This window comes from Nymphaea colorata, chromosome 5, assembly GCF_008831285.2.
Source record: "Nymphaea colorata isolate Beijing-Zhang1983 chromosome 5, ASM883128v2, whole genome shotgun sequence".
In the NCBI taxonomy this organism is placed as follows: Eukaryota; Viridiplantae; Streptophyta; class Magnoliopsida; order Nymphaeales; family Nymphaeaceae; genus Nymphaea; species Nymphaea colorata.
In genome coordinates this window covers 24,612,922-24,630,872 of record NC_045142.1, presented here as the reverse complement: position 1 = coordinate 24,630,872, position 17,951 = coordinate 24,612,922, and the positions used below count along the sequence as shown (strand labels likewise).

Here is a 17,951-nt window from a genome sequence, read left to right as displayed (position 1 = left end):
GGCACATTCAAAGGGTGTTATGGCAAATGAGACATGCCAAACAGTTCCTCACAGTTGATGTACTTCATCCTTTGACCAAGCAATGAATTATGCTCATTAGTAGTTAATGAGAAATAAGAAGAATCACTTTGCCGCTATTTCACATTCAGAAAATTCTTGTCGCCCTTCAATCCAAAGAAATTCTGTATGTGGTGCATGAAATTAGCATTCTTGAGAGTCATCGTATTTGAATAATCTGCTTAATTGGTAGGCAAGTTTCTCACAGAATATCCTTGTTCAAGTCCAGTGGCTTCATCCTCTGATGCCAAGATGGAACGGGAGGGAAAGGCCCTTCTAAATCTAATGAGAATTGAGAAGTATAAAGGTGGCCGATTTGAGATGTATTGCTCAATCAAGTGGGCACTTTTTCTGTATTTGTTCGATGCATCTGTTCCAAAGCATCTTCATTTTGTCTAGAACAATTAATGGCATACCAATGGCCTAGTAGCGAATCTACCAAATTTAACTTACTATCGCATTATTTTCGAATCACAGGCTTTGTCGGAAATGGTCAGTTACTGTAACCAATAATGGCTTCTCTCTTGCAGTAAGCATGGCCAAGATACGCTATTGTGGATGTCAGGTCCCATCCAGTAAAATTCACCTACTGTCCTCTTCTCTGATTATAGACCAGTCGATTTCTTAACCTTTTCCTCTCACTCTTCATCTTAGAGCAGTGAACCTGTTGTCCATTTTCTCTCAGCTTTTACTCCTGGATATCAAAGTTTCTACTTCTTCTGATCTCCTTCTGTCCCCACAAGTTTGTTGGTATCCTCTTTCTCTTAAGTGTTATGGTCAAGGAAGTTTTCATTTAAGGGGTTTTCCATTCAAAGTTTTATTCTTCTGAATTCACCTCACTTTTGCCAATGACTGCCAAACAAAGGCCCTGCGTTAAACCACACCATTCAAGAGCATGTGAAACTGTTAATACTTTTAACAGTGTCTTCTCTCACCATGAGAAGTTTCACTTTTGTGAAGAAAAAAGGAGATCTGTCCCTTTCACTTCATTCAACTTGATTGATGCTTTAATTAGAATTACGCGGAATGGTAGAGATAGGTCCTTATTTGACAGTTGTCAGCACAAAAGAGCGACGCCCGGACTCGGAACAGCAGAAACATGGAGCCCCATTCTGCAATTGCAGACAAACTGTAGTCCCTCCTAATAATCAAGTCACATTTGATGTCAATCAAGTAACTGGCATTCATTAGTGCTTGGTCGGTAGACCTACTCTAGTGAAAATGCCAAAACAGCACAACAGTAACAATAGCCTTGCATAGTAGCAAGCATCTTTCACATTGCATGAAACAATTGTACATCAATATGGCATAAGGTGCCTTACATAAAAAGAAGGTACCAATTAATAGGTCCCTTTCATAAAAGAAGGTCCCCATTAACAAGCTTACTAGCCATTACAAACTTCCCAACACTTCTCTTTTCTCTCACCACATCAAGGACAATCAATCTTACCAAGATAAAAAAAAAAATGAAAAATCATATACACATATGCATGCCTTTTATGTAAATACATATAACATATATATATGCTCATATATAGTTATACTAAGGCTAAGCGGGTGCTTGGAAGCACCTCAGCATTCATAGCCCCCAAAGTGCCTACAACCATTGACCCAAGTGAGTGAAAAAGTAAAATTAGGGTTCAATTAAGGTTCTCTTGCTTTCTCTCTCTAGAATTGGCCTCCCTCTCTCTAGAATTGGCTTCCCTCAAAGGTCTGGCCAAATTGCCAATTGGATGGTGCAACATTGTAGCTGGTGACTGTCCTGCCTTCACTGGTTGTGACTTGGAAGGAGAGGGACTGGCCATTGAGGTAGGAGTTGCTCTGCCAGTTCTGTCCCCAGTTCCTTGACATGGGCTGCCACCCAGTTCTTGAGCCCTTGATCGACACTGAGTGGACATCCCCTGCGCCACCAACATTGGTGATGAGAACCAGGTTGAAGTAGGAGTGGCCATTAACGGTGAACCTTATTCCTCCTTTCTTCACACATGGCACCCTGTTCAAAACACAGACACAATAAGTCTCTCTGTTTTTCTTCTCCTTGGCTTAATCAGATATTTCGTGCAGATGTTATGAGTGTATCACAAAAGAACATGCTTAAAATTGAATGGTTTGCATCTGAACTAAGATATATAAACTGAATATGTGGTTGAATGAAAAATTACGAAACTTTGTTGTTTCACTAAAATTTATGTTCTTTCTTTCTCTAAAATGTTCATTAAGTAAGGTTTATTGGGCAGAAAAATGTTGATTAAGATGGTTTAGATATTTCCCATGGAGTCTTCTAGTTAAAAGAGAAAAAAAGTTCACATGAAGGTGGAAAGACTTGAAGAAAAAGGAGAATGGCTGTTGAAAAAGTGAACAAACTGTTACTGATGTAAACTGGGCAGTTGTTCACCCAGTTGGGTTAACATGATATGTAATTTTACTGGTGTGGCCTCAAAATCTTTTTCTTCTGTTAGGAAAATTAAGCTTTCTGCAAAGGTGAAAGCTTGGGCAAAATGGTAATCTGCAACACAAACTTAAATAACTTTTACCAAAACAGGCTTAGTGTTAGGTCAGTTTTCCACAATATTAAATACCTGGGCACTTTCTTTTGTTAACGTCAAACCTTTAGGTCACTTTTCAAAAAAATTTCCTTCAAAAGTAGAAGAAAAGGACTCAAGGAGTTGGATCATAAAGATGAAGATGAAGAAGAAGGTGCATGATTTATGAGGCCAGTAGCAATTCTCACCTTCTGAACGCTACTGGCACAATTCCAGCCCTGTACTGGGCAATCTGCAGGAAAGCAGGCTCAGCCAAGTCAAAGTGCTGCAATGGTGGGTTGCACCACCCTCCATTGTTGTTCGACAAGCCGAAGTTCGGCGGGCAGAAGTTGGTCGCAGTGACCGTGATCGAGCCCGGCAGGCACCATCTCGGGTCATCGTTACACTTCATCTCGTAGCACGAGCCACAGCTCAGCCCATCATTGAACAGCGCAGTGCTAAGTGCAGCAGTGAGTGTGCCATACCCCTGGCTGTACAAATTGCCATACCCACATGCTCCACCTGCAACCACAAGAAACCTCCCATTGATCAAAACCAAAATTCCACAATCTTCAGTTCATGAAAAAAATTCAGACTCCAGAATTGCCAAGTTGAAAGAAGTCAAGAGTTCAAAACTTGGACTCTTCTCTATTGGAATAATATAGTCAGGCTAACTAGGAGCCTAGACTTAAAACAGCGTCAAAAATATAAAGGAAGGTCTGTAGTTCAATTCTCGTGTGCGTTATGTTCCTATGTCTTATGGTGGTAGGACACGACATTCAAGTTAAAGGGTGCACTGTCGCTATCGCTGAGACCGACGCAACTCAAGACCCCGAAGGGGCCTTTGGGCCTCATTTCGGGCAGTGGGATGAACCTCTTGCTCACCCGAAAAGAAGGTCAAGAGTTAAATACACAAAGTGCATCTATCTCTATTGGCACACTTTACTTGAGTAGGGGATTGCAACAGACATCTGCCAAAAACATATAGACTTACCCATTGTCCCGGAAGCATCGCCGCCGCCGTAGAAAGTGGCGTGGCCGCCCTGCCATCCATAGTCACCATGGCAGCTGGTGGGCAAGAAGGCAACCAAGCTCAATGCAAACAAGAACAAGGCTGAATTACAGGAGCTGAACCCAAGAGCTGCCATTTGCAGTGTGAGACAGATCTAGAGAGGGAAGGAGATGAACAACTCTGGAGGAAAAAAAAGAAACAGAAGAGAGAGATATAGAAGGAGAGGAGTCGTGGGGATGAAGGGGAGAAGAGGGTCTATATATAGAGAGAAAAGGGAAAAAGAAGAGGAGGTAGTTGAAGAGGAGATGAGTTGATGTTCTTTGGCATAAAGAGGACAAGGAAGGGACTCAATTTTTTTTTTTCTTTTGCCTGCCAAGCCTTTTCAAAAACACACACATCCCTTGTAGTTAATATAACAAATGGAGGTGCACATGCAAATGTTTGGGGGCTACTCACCACATGGGTCCCACAGCACATGCATCTCCTTTGAGCTTACAAGAGCCCTTGAGCCACGGGTGGGCCCCCTGCCCCCAACATCAAAATCTTGACAAACGTCACTAGAGATACTCCAAAGGGACCATCTTCCAAGACTGCTATGCATAGTGCCTGCACCACACACACATACACATAGAGGCTGGGACTGTTCTTTGCTTTCACTTCCCTGTCTTTGTTTTATTAGGGCTTAATCTAATTCACCAAACAGATGCTTAGTTTGTCGTCCACGTGGCGATATGAGCCGCATTAATGCTAATGATCAATTGATGCTAATGATCAATTAATGATGTCCGGATGGCGATCGATGTAAGTATTCGTGTGATTGGGTGGCTGGAAGTTGAATTTCGAAGCGTTGTTTTTGAGATTTTGATCGTAAGAATGCGATTTTCGTAGCTCGAGGGGTTTAGTGCAGCTGGTGTAAGGCTAGTGTCTATTTGATTGATGTGGGTGTTGACCCTTTGCACAAGCCAAAGTAAAGATACGCTTCCGAGTAGGGGCACTAGCCTCGGGGTATTACGCCGTTGGTTCGCATATGGTTTTCCTTAGTAAAAAAAACTAAAGAAAAAAAAAAGGAAGGATGAGATTTTTGTGGTTTAGAAGCTATAACATCACTGCCAGATTGGTCTATATTAGGTAACGTCTCATTGCTAAGAGAGCGTTTGGATGACATCTTCATCTAACCCAGTTTTTCGAAGATTTGGTTTATGAAAATTCGGTTTTTAATGGGTTTTAAAAACTTGGTTTATTTGTTTAGGTGATACATCAGAAAGTGGGTTTTTTTTTTTTTTTTTTTTTGTGAATACTGAATAACCTGAGGAAGGTCAAGTTTTCCATTCATTTTTATGGAGAAGTTTTTTCAAAACCTACTTTTCCTCAAAACCGGTTTCGATGGCACCCAAACACTCTTAAAACCTAGTTTTCGAGGTAAAATCAGATTTTGTCTCCAAAACTTTGTTTTTGGATGTCAATTCCCCCAAATATTTTTCAATACTTTATATATTTCTAATGTCTGCTATCCTTTAGGGCAGGTTTGATGGGTAGGGAATATCCTGTAACACTGAAAATAAAATTCAAATTAAAAAAAAAAAAAAAAAAACTCCTGCCCATCAAACTTGGATGAAAAAACTTATCGTTGGGCCGCTTTTCATAAACTTATTTTTGGAAATTTTGTCTCAACCCATGGGATGGAAAAAAAATTTCAAAACGAAAAAAATAACCATTGGCTTCTTCTTCTCCAATGATTCTGTTTTTCGTCTTTCTTTCTTATCAAACTGAGAAATTTATTTCCTGAAACATAAACCCAAGTCCAACAAACACAAAGGGGTTTTGAAAATCTGGATTTTGTTTCTATTTCCTCAAGTCCTGAAATAAGTTTCCATATTTCCAATGAGTCAAACGCCCCTTAAAATCTTATTCACATGTCCAGCCAACCGAAGAGTCACATCTATATGGTTGGAATTTGAATGAAGAACTACGCAAGATCGGCTCCGGTGTGATCGCAATTCAAAAATGTCTTCGCGCCCTTAGTCCATACAAAAAATGAGCCACCAATGAGGTCAAGATTGTGAAATGATATGATGGTAATGTCTCAAAAGCAAGGCATTTTTTTTTTACTAATGTCATTTGACCATGGCTTTAATGGCCAGAACATGCCCCATAAATGGTGCCCTTCATTAAGGGTCACACTTTTCTTGGTCCTTTTGATACATGCAAGAAATTCTATATTCAACTACTGTAAAATCCCGTTATGTGGTAAATGCATAGTTAATATTCATTTACTTTTATCAATTTTTTCTTGTATATTTTTTCAATGAGAGGAATCTACTTGAGAACAAAGTCCATTTTGGTGGACCCTTTAAACTATGTTTGATAGCCTTGGATCTGAGATTCGAGGTCGTTGATCTCAAATCCTTGTTTGTTAGGTCATATCCAATGCCTCAAGCAAACAGTGGATGTCATAACCGCGGATTTAATATCCATGTTAAAATAATGAATCTGCAGGCTGAAAGGAGGAGGCAGAAGGAGTACAAATCCATGGTTTTAAGATTCTCCGAGCATCTTTGGTAGCATTGAGTGTCAACATGGCATAAGGGGCAGAGGCAGGTGTGTGTGCTATGTGTGGGCAATTGCCCACACTGACCCCAAAATTTTTTTAGTTTTTATATAGATGTTTCTGAGCAATTTTCCTCATTTACATATTGGCACCTCTTAAAAATTTAAAATTTTATTCCTAGTACTCCTTAGTAAGAATATTTTTCCGGTGATTACCGTTTGATTTGGCAATGAGGAACCTTTTGAAGAACAAAGTTGATTTCTGATTCGAAAACTATGGATTTAAGATCTCCATTATGCCTCAAATTCACAAATCCGGAATGGAAAGAGCACGATTCTGAGTCGAAATCTATAATAAATTCATGATATGGTCCATGCTTTTCTCAAACAAAATTATTAGAAAACAAGGATTTGCGATCCCAAAGTCTCAAACGACATGAGAATTCAGTTGGAGGGAATCAAACACGCAATCCGCAAGTATTTTAAGCTGCTAACCGTTGGAAAAGAAGAGAAGCTTAGCTGTTTTTAGGAAGAATTGATTCCAAGATAAGATTCCTTCACCTTGTTTTGCACCGCCCTAGCTACTTTAACGACCCGAGATCAACTAAAATAAGGGATTACAATATGTTTCCTTCTCCATACCTTGTTAGGTAGTAGCCGCTTCTCAACTGCAATAGCTTTTTTTTAGCTGCCAAAGAAAAAGTCAAGTAACCGTGGAAAGTAGAGAGAGAAACTGGTATCCTTATAAAATGCAAATATGGGTTTGTATATATATATATATATATATATATATAGAGAGAGAGAGAGAGAGGTTAATTTTTTAAGGATTTCAAGTTTAAACTTGAGTACCAATGTGGTTGACAATGGCAAAAAGCAGTAGATAGAGAAGATGGCAGTAGAGAGAGAAGATGGGTATCCACAAAAAATGAAAGTTGGGATTATATTTGGGTAAAAAAAGAGTGGGCATGTGCATTTATATTTTAGCCTTACTGTGGCTGGCCAAGACAAAAATAATGTAGAGTGAGAGAGGATACTTTTGAGGTTCTAAAATTTTAAAGCTTAAAACTTGAGTGCTGATGTGGTTGGCAATGACAAAAACGGTAGAGAGAGAAGATGGGTACCCACAAAACTGAAATTTGAGATTATATTTGGGCAAAACACACACACATACATGCACACAGAGACATGTAGGTAGGCATGTGTGGGCAAATGCCCACATAATAATTAATGTATTCATATAGTGCATTTGCATTGTGTCCCTTAAGTCATTTTATTATGTTTAGAACTTTTTGAATGCCCATTGGCAACAATTGTTTTGCCTCACCTCGGGGGTTAACTTTAAAATTTAAAGTTCCAACCCGAGTTTGATGCGGTTGGCGGTGGCAAAAATGTTAGAGAGAGAAAATGGGTATCCATCAAAACTTACATTTTTGGGTGAAAATTAGAGAGAGAGAGGTGTTAATTTTTAGATTTTGAACTTTATAATACCAATGTGGTTGGGAATGAACACAAAAGTTAGAGAGAGAAAATGTGAAATTTGGCAAAAAATGTAGAGATAGAAAGAGAAAGGGGAAGAGAGAGATTGGGGGGGGGGTGTCGGTTGGGGCAGGGAGACAGGCCATTTAAGGGCACTGCCTCACATGACCCTAGCTGACGTGGATGTGGTGGTGTGACGTGTCGGGAGGTGGGTGGCCACGGAGGGCACAGCCTCGGAACCACATCACGTGACTCTCGGTCTCTCCCTGCTGACATGGCACTTCGTCCCCTCTCTAAAAGCCCAAGACTCGAGCCTACGTGGCCTGCTGACGTGGCCGATCTGCTTCTTGCCTCCCTCTTGTCCCTCCGGCTGGCGTCATCAACGGCCACGGACCTTCCGCCTTATAAAATGACCAAAACAGCCCCAAACTCTCTCGAGATTTTGCAACAACGCCATGGAGCCCGCCCGAGTCCATCCCCTCGGTCAATGTCGGCCCGGGTTCAGGTACAGAGCGTCGCTGGCTGGCCCACTCTGTTCTGTTGGTTTTGTTCTTTAATATATATATATATACATATACACTATTGTGTTTGTATAAGAAATCAAAGGTATTTTCGTCATTTAATACAGAAATTTTCCAAATAAAATGTCTTGGTTTTTTGTATTTATGAACGTTTGCATGAATTAAACATTGAAAAAAAAATGTGAAAATTCCAACAAAAAAAAAATTAAAAGGAACAGAAGATTTGAAATATGGTACAAAGCACCAAGATTTTCAAGCAATAAATTAATAGATCCTAGTGGTCACGCTGTCGATTAACAATAAGGAGAGGAAGCATCTCCACCTCATGATATAACATAAACCAAAAACGATCTCCTTCTTTCCCTTTCTAAATAATTTTCTAAAGTCTGCATTCCAGTGACTTGTCCTTTTCTCTCTCTAACTCACAAATGGCATCCTTTTTCTTTTTTTTTTTGAATGTTTACTTATTTCACATAAAACTGATTTGTGGTACGATACACTCTTCAACTCCAATGTCGCACTTGCTATTGTTCGCAAACCCAACGCTAACAGACGCCACGGGATTCGAACCTTAGACCTTTTAAAAATGTTAACTGCATTGCAGTCAGGCTGCACTAAGAAAGTAAAGTAGAAACCCATTTACTTGTTTTTTTAATTGATTTTATTTTCATTTATTTATTTATTTTATTTTTAAATATATGGGTGGTGAAAGAACAAAGTTCAATAAATAAGAGGGATGTCCTACCATGTGCATGGGTTCGTGGGATGCACATGGGGCTTCCCTTGCTTTGCGGTCCTGAAAACATGCACAGCCTCTGCATCTCAATTTTTCTTTTTGGATGCTTCCTCATCTTTCCACATCTCTCTCTCATCTTTCATCAACACACATGCTCATGCCCATGCAACCTCCAACATCTCCCTCTCTCTCTCTCTCTCTCTCTCTCTCTCTCTCTCTCTACATGATATGACCCCAAAATCTTATCATCTACCAACTTGGTAGTCTGTGCCCACTTGGGATTTGAAAAATCTTCAGTTTTGTTTCAATATTTTGATCAGGATCTTTCCTTTTTGTTGTTGTTATTATAGTTTTTTTTTTTCTCTCTTTCTAACATGAGGAAATCATATGGGGAACATGAGATTTGGCTGCAGCCTAGAACTCCGTCGCTAGTGCTCTTGCCTCCAAGAAGGTCCATGTCTGCTTTCGCTTGGTATTGGTCCTCGAAAACCTAAGAAGACTTACCTGCACTTGGAAAAATATAAAATTATGTGGCTCCAGTAGCCTATGCATGCCTAGGTTCGCAGCTCATATACCATTAACTTTATATGATTTTCTGGATATTTGCATATTTTAATTTGAATTTAAATACAAATAAAAAAAAGATATGAATCTGAAATCTGATTTCACAATCCTGATTTAATCTAAACCCAATTTTTACATTCATAACTCAATTCAAATTTTGAACCAAATTTAGCCGGTTTTTAAAATGTGAGAACATTGGATATAAGATATTTATTTAAAACAAAATATCGGATAGTTATCTAATTTGAATCTGAATCCAATCAGATGTCATTTTTTATATCTGATTTCTTAATTGGGTATTAATTTTTTTTTTTATATTTTTTTAATGATTTAGTCAGATATCCTATCCAAATCATATATATTGACATCCTTAACGCTATCCATCTGGCTTGCGGATTTGGCCTAGGATGTTGATGCTGATAGCACGTCGCTTATGCCTAACTTTAGCTTACTAATAATTAGAGAAAGGAAAAAGCCAAGTTGAACAATTATAAGTGCCAAGGTAATTTCATGAATTCAAGTGTGTGCGTGCACGCGCACACACACACACATAATATATATACACATAATATATATATATATATATATATATATATATATATATATTGAAATAGATACCTCTTGGGTTGAATGATTATTTTGTGTCGCTAAAAACCATTATAAGCCACAGTTTTTAGCAACAAAATGCTATCTTTTGTAATGGGTTTTGTGATACAAAATAAAAAAATAATCTACTTATCATAAATTCTCTCTCTCTCTCTCTCTCTCTCTATATATATATATATATATATATATATATATATATATATATATATATAAAGATAAAAAGAGAGGGAGAAATTTCTTCCCTTAGCGTGTGATGGTGGGTGAGTTGCTCATCACCCTCCATGGAGAGCGACTAAACAGGAGGCTACCGCACACTGCATGTGCAGTTTTGCAGCAAAAGGCTCGGGTTTGGCAAAGGGAGCCACTCACACAAGTTGGGTGGTGCCAAGGTCTAGAGAGAGAAAGAGAGGACAGTGACTGGATTCACATTCAAGCCTTTTGATGCAATTAGAGGTCTATTTGCCATGTGTATGGCCCAAGAAGGGGCCACATCTGTCCCCCCTCAAAAGGCTCTCTCTCTCTCTCAAATTGATAAGCCAATTCCTTTTAGTTACCAAGAACTTCATATATATATATATATATATATATATATATATATATATATGATCTCAACAACTATTAGTTAATGATCATGAAGGAGTACTTAATGAGAGATAAAAAATAATGGTTGAGTTATATCAACAACTGATTATATGAATCTAGCTACCATATATGCATATGCCTTTTAAGTTTATGGAATTCCTCATATTAAATTACTTTTCTCTTATATTATAATCCAAACTTTTTGCATGTTCGATTTTACCCCAAAAAAATCATAAAGAAAAAGGATGAAGATCCTCACATCACGAAATCTCTACCTCCAATGATTCTTCTTCTATCATTCAACAATGTTGAATGCTAAAAAATTCTAATTCTTTGTTGTAGCTCATTGTCTTTTCATTGGGTCCCTTCAAAAAAGAAAAAAAATGATAAGGTACAGGTTAGCCAACTTGTTGCTTGAGACACGATCTCTTTCTTCTTCAATACTGAAAGCAACATGGCTCATTCATGTCCTCATCTTTGGCTGTACTGTCTATAGACCTTTGTAAATTAACTATTACAACCATTGATCAAAGAAAGTCTGTTCATAATAGCATTTAAGATGTTATGGTGTGTTGAAATAGAAGAGCAAACATGTCTGGAAGGTAGTTGTATGCTATCAGGGTAGGGCTGCACACGACTTGAATCCAGCTCGAGCTTGGGTTGAACTCGGGTCGAGCTGCATAGAATAGGCTCGAACTTGACTCAACAATATAGCCTCGAGCTCGAGCTCGACTAGTTAATTTAACTTGTTTCTGTTAAGCATGCCTTATTTTTTTTTAACTTGTTTAACTCGTCTAGTTGCTACTCATTTAACTATTCTCTCATTATATTTCAAAGTTTATTATGTAGTCGAGCTGAATCGAGTTCTTATAACTTGAACAGACTCGTTCAACATTCCGAGCGTACATTTGATCTCAAGCTCGACTCGTCTGTAAATTCATAGAGTTTTGACAAATGAGCTTGAATTGAGCTCGGACTGGCTCGACTCATTGTGCAGCCTTATCTGAGGGGGCTCGGAACACAGGCTCAAGCTAATGGCTGGTAAACTTACGGCCGGTTACTGGTTCGAGTGGCAATGAGCATGAAGCTCCATTGTGTGTGAATGGGGTAGAACTAGTGAAAATAGCTGACGCGCATCAGGGGGCTGAACAGAGCCACCAATGCGGCCTTCGACAGTGGGTTACTCCTCCTGCTCACCCAAAAAGTGCGAGTACAAGTGTGGATGTCAATATCTTGCATGGATAGCCTCAAATGATTAAATTGAGACTTATCAGCAACTTTATTGCTGATTTGTATATCCACTGGCATCGTTTTCAGAAATTTCTCATTTTTTTTTTCTTTGAAGCACTTTTGAAAAAGTTGGCCTTGATTCATTTTTGAAAGTGGTCTTGGCCAAGAAATTATGAAAACATAAGACAAAAGAAATACATGATATTAAATTTTTTTCTAGCCTCAAAAGAAAAATGTTGCATAACAGGAAACAAGATCCCATTGTTATGGTGATATTTTTGAAGTCATAATGTTTTTTTTAACACTCTGTCTATGTTCTTAGCCAGGGAAGGTGCATCACAGCATATGTCTTCACTTCTCGCTTGTTTTTCTTCATTCACTGTTTGCATTAAGTTGATATTGATAAATATATAAATGCATCAATTTCTCATAACATATATGTGTAACTTCCATCAATGGTAGTTGGTATGCCTTGAGTGGTGGTTCTAAAAGGTTACAAAAGCAGGTTGAAATTTTTATTTAAAAAACTTAGGAAAAGTGAGGAGAAAAGTAAAACACCTAACAGAGAATTGGTGCCACTTGGTCTATTGGTCAATTGTAAATGCATAAGATTCTGGTCTAATGCAACTGCTACTAAATTATTAGAGAAGTTGGTGTATTTTCAGTTATTGATTCGAAAAGCATACCTTCTACCCAAAAAAAAAAAGAAAGAAAATTTAGACTAGAACAGCTAATTGAATATCATTTCACTTTGTTTGTTTATTTATTTGTTTTTTTGTTTATTTATTTATTTATTATGTGGAGCAACTTACCATGTTTGCAGGAAACGATGACGTATCTGAGAAATGGACTGGCGATGAGAGAGTTGCCGTCGAATGAGTTGATCCAAATAGTGCTCAGGCTCACAAGGAAATCAAGCCAGACAAGCTGATCAGCTCAAAGCCACTCATTTTCAGGCAAAATAAATACATTTTTATGACTACAAGTAGTGAAATGCGAATTTTAAGCTTATTGAACTGAGCTCAAGCTAACTTGTTTCGAATATCTTATAATGAGCTACTTCGAATCGGCCCAAATCAGGATGCTAATTAGTTAGTTTACTTCTCGTTTTCCAAACAGAATATTGTAGAACAGCTCTATAAATATTGTAGAACAGCTCTATAAATATGACTCAAAGATTGAAGTAGATTCATGAAATACCTTAAAAAGTGCTCTTTAGCATATTCATGAAAAAGTCTGGACCCTTAAGTATCTAGATTTTCAAGGGCAGCTAAATGCCGCGAGATGCCATAACTATGGGGTAGCATTTTGGGATTTCGTGTCCCAACAGATTCCTTATCGGGAAAAGCACCAAAAAGCTCAAATTTGGTTTACAATTAAACGAGTTTAGAACTTTTTTTTATGAAACACTTGCATTTTTAGTATCCATTCCTAGAACTGATAGTTCCTCCAAACAGCAGGAAGTATGGACCATTATGATTCCCTAATGCCTTTCTCTTCTTTTTTTTTTCTTTTCTTTATATTCAACTGTTCACAATTCTTACATCACAAAGTGAAAGAAAAATCATTTAGAAAAGATTCATAGACACAACTTCAGGAGATCTGATTTAGTTCAGCCATCATGAACTGAAATGTGACAAATAAGGTCACATTTATATCCCTAAGGGGGTTGGCGGCCGGTTCTCACTTCAAATTCTTGTGGCATCAATCCTCTCTACTGCAAATGGGGAGTTACTGATGTGCAAGCTAAAGCATGGTGATAGCGGCATCTTAAGACACCGAAAGCAGTTTATGTACATTAAAAGGATAAGGGGTTAGGTGGAGGCTTCAGGCCTTATTTCGGGTAGTGGGAAACTCTTCTCACCTAGAAAGTAAGGCCACATTTACTTGGTTGATCATTTTATAATTGAACAAGTCATTGATTATATGAGTTTCCCAGTACGAGAAGATACCTTGAGTAACGAGACGTTCAACCCCAAATATAGCAAAACCTTTCGAGGCAATCCATGACTTTTCAAAGTTGAGAATTTCAAGAGAAAAAGAAAACCAACAAAAAGTTCTCCACTCCTTTTGTGAAAGAGAAATCTCTTACAATACTCTACCTAGGATTTACACACTTAGGGATCACAAAATCTTTCTTTATCTTTTCTCTTTTTACCTTTATTTTACTTTCGGTTCAATCAGCCAGCAAAAAAATGTTGCAAGTTGATCTCTTTTTTCGCTTTCTCATGTTTCTCATTAGAGGAAGTAGCAGCTAACTTGATACAGTTTCATTGCCCTCCCCAACCAAATTCATGCATCTTTGTTTTTATGGATGGATTTTTTAAGTTCCATTATCAACAGCAATATCCTTAAAAAGTGACATATCAGGTTTGCCTTATCTTTAATGTCCCCCCTAAAAGCATCAAAGTAGCACTTTAATGTATATGAAGAAGAAAGCTTCTCTTGTTTGCCTCAACCATTTTATTTCGCGCAATCTAGGGTTTCAGTGATCCAAATTTCAGTCTCAACTTGCACAAGTTGGAAACCCTAATTCCCCAACTTGGTGGCCATTAAAATCCATTAGCAAAGAAGAAAACCAACTCCCCGAATCATTTGTTGCCCAGCCCCGAGGGGTGAAGCATAGCTGGTCAGCTGATTTCTCAGCCCGATTCTTGTGGGTATTACTTTTCTGGACTGCAAATGATGGTATGTGTGACATTCAAGCTGAAAGGTATACCATAAAACCATTCAGGTCCCAAAGCAGCCCTAAACCTTGACGGCAGAGAGAAGGGTATGGCTTCACCTGTCGCATACCACCAAAACACTTGCTGCCCACATGCACACAGCATGCACATGTGCACAAACACGCACACGCGAGACACCAGGCAGACATAATCTAGAGTGATCTACTCAAGATATACCTAAACCTGATGTTTAAAGAAAAATCTAAGTTGTGCATCAAATTCAACATGTATATGGACACTCAGTTGACTAAAAGGGCATACACTAAATAATATTTTAGTCAGCAACAACATTTGGTGGCTAATCCATCAAATAATTTGTTGTACATGTCTTCACCATTCATTTGAATTGTGATTTACTTGTTTCAGATGCAGACTACACTCTGCCCCCACCTTAGGTTCTCCGGTTCTTCCCTTGAGGTCTCGTCACCGTTAACTTTGTTTAATCTCTAGATCGATTCATTAGAGCTGTACAAAATGAGTGGGACCATAGTTAAACGGCTGTTGTTGTTTGACTATTTTGTGAAGTGCCAGCAACTCTTCATTTGGAAAATCTAGACAAAAAATTGCTCAAGAAGATGCCGTGCAACTAAAATTGTGTTTCAAGAACGGCCATGGCTGCGGCACTTGTAAATGAATCTATGGCTTCCAGCATGTGCATTCCTTCAAAAACTTGCGCCATTTATACAAAAAATGTTTTGCCAAATTATTCTTGATCCAATGCCATGAACAATTGTTTAGAAGCACAATATGCCCAGTTTATTTTTGCTTGCTTCTCTTTAAATTGAGCCATATGAATATTCTTCTCAAAGGAAGCAATTTTCCATTGCTCTTGGGTCTTGCCCAACATATTTTTGCTTGCTTCTCTTTAAATTGAGCCATATGAATATTCTTCTCAAAGGAAGCAATTTTCCATTGCTCCTGGGTCTTGCCCTTGTTGGCTAATGCATGTGGAAATATGATGTAGAAAAAGAGAGGTAACAAAATGCAGGGACAACTAAGTTTGGATCATCCAAGGCTGCTCTACTTCAACTTGTATATCAGTGCCCACGCCACAGGAGTTTGAAGAAAAGACTGGCTGTCTACCAGTTTCATCCGTTGTGGCAGTCCACTCAGAGATCGATGGTAAACGATTGGACTCTATCATCAATTCAAGAGTGTCACTTTTTTATAATTTTTTCTAGTATATAAAGAATTCACTTATTTTTAGTATTTTTCATTTATTTTTTTAAGAAATAAAATTTTAGTTTTTTTTTTTTTCGATTCACAAGAAGTTCAGCTGCTAATGCCCTTGTAGCAACTGGTTTTCAGATCAGCCGGATTTGTTCAACTCGAATATGAATTAGATTTTATGAATTCCCAAATTTCTGATCGATCTGGAACTGCTCATTTTAGAACCCTCATACAATTTCTTTTGATCACTTGATCTCAACAGTTTTTCTTTACCAATTTCAAAGATATTATCCCAGATAAGTTGGGATGGAGACAAGACCAGCAACTTCAAATTATACACTTGAACATGTTTGGCTTCATATGAACAGGCGAAAATATTTATTACTATTATTTTTTTTCAGAAAATATGCTCTGGTTTAAGTTGAATTTATACCACAAAAAATTGGTGTCTGCCCTTTTTGTTTAAGTGGGTAAGGGCTGTGGGCCCCATAGTTGGTTCAAAAGCGCTAGGCATCCAAAGTGGAAAATACAATCCACTTTACATAATTCTCTTTTACCTGTCTTTGTTTTGAATTTTCTTTAAACAGTTAATTTCCCCAATAGTTTTCTGAAAAGTGCCAAGAAAGAAGATCCTCAGGGGATTTATCTCCCACTGATGTTTGCTGTCATTTCATAAGCGCTCCAACTTGTCTTGCATCTTTTCTATTGTCTTCTATCTGACATGGGGCATCGAACATGGAGACATGTGGAAATCTTTTGAAGATGACAAAAAGGATGACATCTTGGCTTTCTTTTGTATATTTTGTGATTGCTATGAAATATATTTTTGATATTAGTGTTTTTATGTCCCTCATGTAATGTAGCATGAATTACTAGAGATTGGATGCTTGCATCCATGTGCAGGGATGTGACTGGATCGGTTCTAAAAGCACAAAAGTGAATAATTAGGTTGGACTCATCAAGTTGGATCATTATGTCCGTGAAACCCTCATCCTTTTTGCCATGTAAGGGTTGGTAAATTTCTAGTGGACCGCAGAGATTGAAATCATGTAACTCTTTACCTCTTTCCCTCAACACCTTAGCCACATTGGCAGAGATCCGGCTTAATCTGGCTTTTAGACACTCCGGTGCATATGCTCTCTCTCTCTCTCTCTCTCTCCCTATATATATATATATATATATATATATATATATATATATATATATATATATATATATATATATATATAAGCAATCATTTTTATAAGATTGATTGTTGAAAAAAGGAAAAAAGAAAAAGATGTTCTTTTAACAGCCAAGATATACATTTCTCTCTCTTTCTATATATATATCAACCCGCTCACTCGTTCTTTAAGACGGCAAACATGCTGAAAAGTGCATGCAGGAAATGAAAACATGATATATAATCACAAATTGTGGATCATCAGAACCATGTGAAACCCAAAACTGATTTTCTACATGTTATTGTGCTTACAACCACGCACTTTACAGCTAATGATGCAACCCAATGCACGGAAATCAAGTTGCTTCGTAGCAATTTCAATGAGTTGGTTGCTGATGTACTGAATTCTAGCACACCTTCAGAACTTGATGGGTCATGAAATGGGCTCTCCCCATGGATCCCAGACCTTCAAGTTCAAACCGATATACTGCAAAAGCTCTACGGCTTTTAAGGGATTAAACTCTCTTGGAGACCATTGCTGAGCCCTAGAAATCAGGTATCATGACACCGTAACCTTGCTGTCAAATGCAAAGGGAGTAGTAATAAAATGGTTTTACTACCAACAATGCCATGGAAAAGGAAATATATGGTGCATCCAGTCGTGAAATCAGCTTTATAATCCCAGTACCACGCACTCCCTCTCTAAAGTCACACCTTTGATTGCCTTCCAATCTATCCAATTTTTCATTAGTTTTACCATAGCCTTAAATGACATTTCAGCTTTCCAAATTTCTTCAACTAAGCGGGACATTACAAAATTGTAGTCTTTCGTTAGCAATACACATATAGGCTTTGCTCAACCCTAGCTTAACCATCACTTAAAAGGAGAAAGAAAAGAAAAACGATAAGTATAACCAATGGCTTCAATTGTGAGATTAGCCTGATCAGTTTAATCCAGTCAAGTTGCCAGATTTTCAGTAAAAAAACAACCCAGAGGTTCTTAAGTTAAACAATTCAGCGTCCATGCACACACACACACA

General features: G+C 38.0%; 1 protein-coding gene across 1 annotated transcript; it reads right to left on the bottom strand.

The window, feature by feature from the left end:
• Positions 1-1,298: 1,298 nt before the first annotated feature.
• LOC116254409 (expansin-A8-like) lies at positions 1,299-3,836 on the bottom strand. Its single transcript, XM_031629790.2, has 3 exons — positions 3,574-3,836; positions 2,789-3,101; positions 1,299-2,050 (listed from the first exon to the last, which is right to left on the bottom strand). The coding sequence occupies exons 1-3, from the start codon at positions 3,725-3,727 to the stop codon at positions 1,747-1,749; spliced, it is 771 nt and encodes a 256-aa protein (XP_031485650.1). The 5' UTR covers positions 3,728-3,836; the 3' UTR covers positions 1,299-1,746.
• Positions 3,837-17,951: the final 14,115 nt, after the last annotated feature.

Excerpts from the sequence above, each read along its gene's own strand:
- LOC116254409 (XM_031629790.2), bottom strand. The coding sequence starts at position 3,727 with ATGGCAGCTCTTGGGTTCAGCTCCTGTAATTCAGCCTTGTTCTTGTTT. Across the intron at positions 3,102-3,573 it reads CGATGCTTCCGGGACAATGG|GTGGAGCATGTGGGTATGGC; the intron begins GTAAGTCTATAT and ends TTGTGGTTGCAG. Across the intron at positions 2,051-2,788 it reads GTGCCAGTAGCGTTCAGAAG|GGTGCCATGTGTGAAGAAAG; the intron begins GTGAGAATTGCT and ends TGTTTTGAACAG.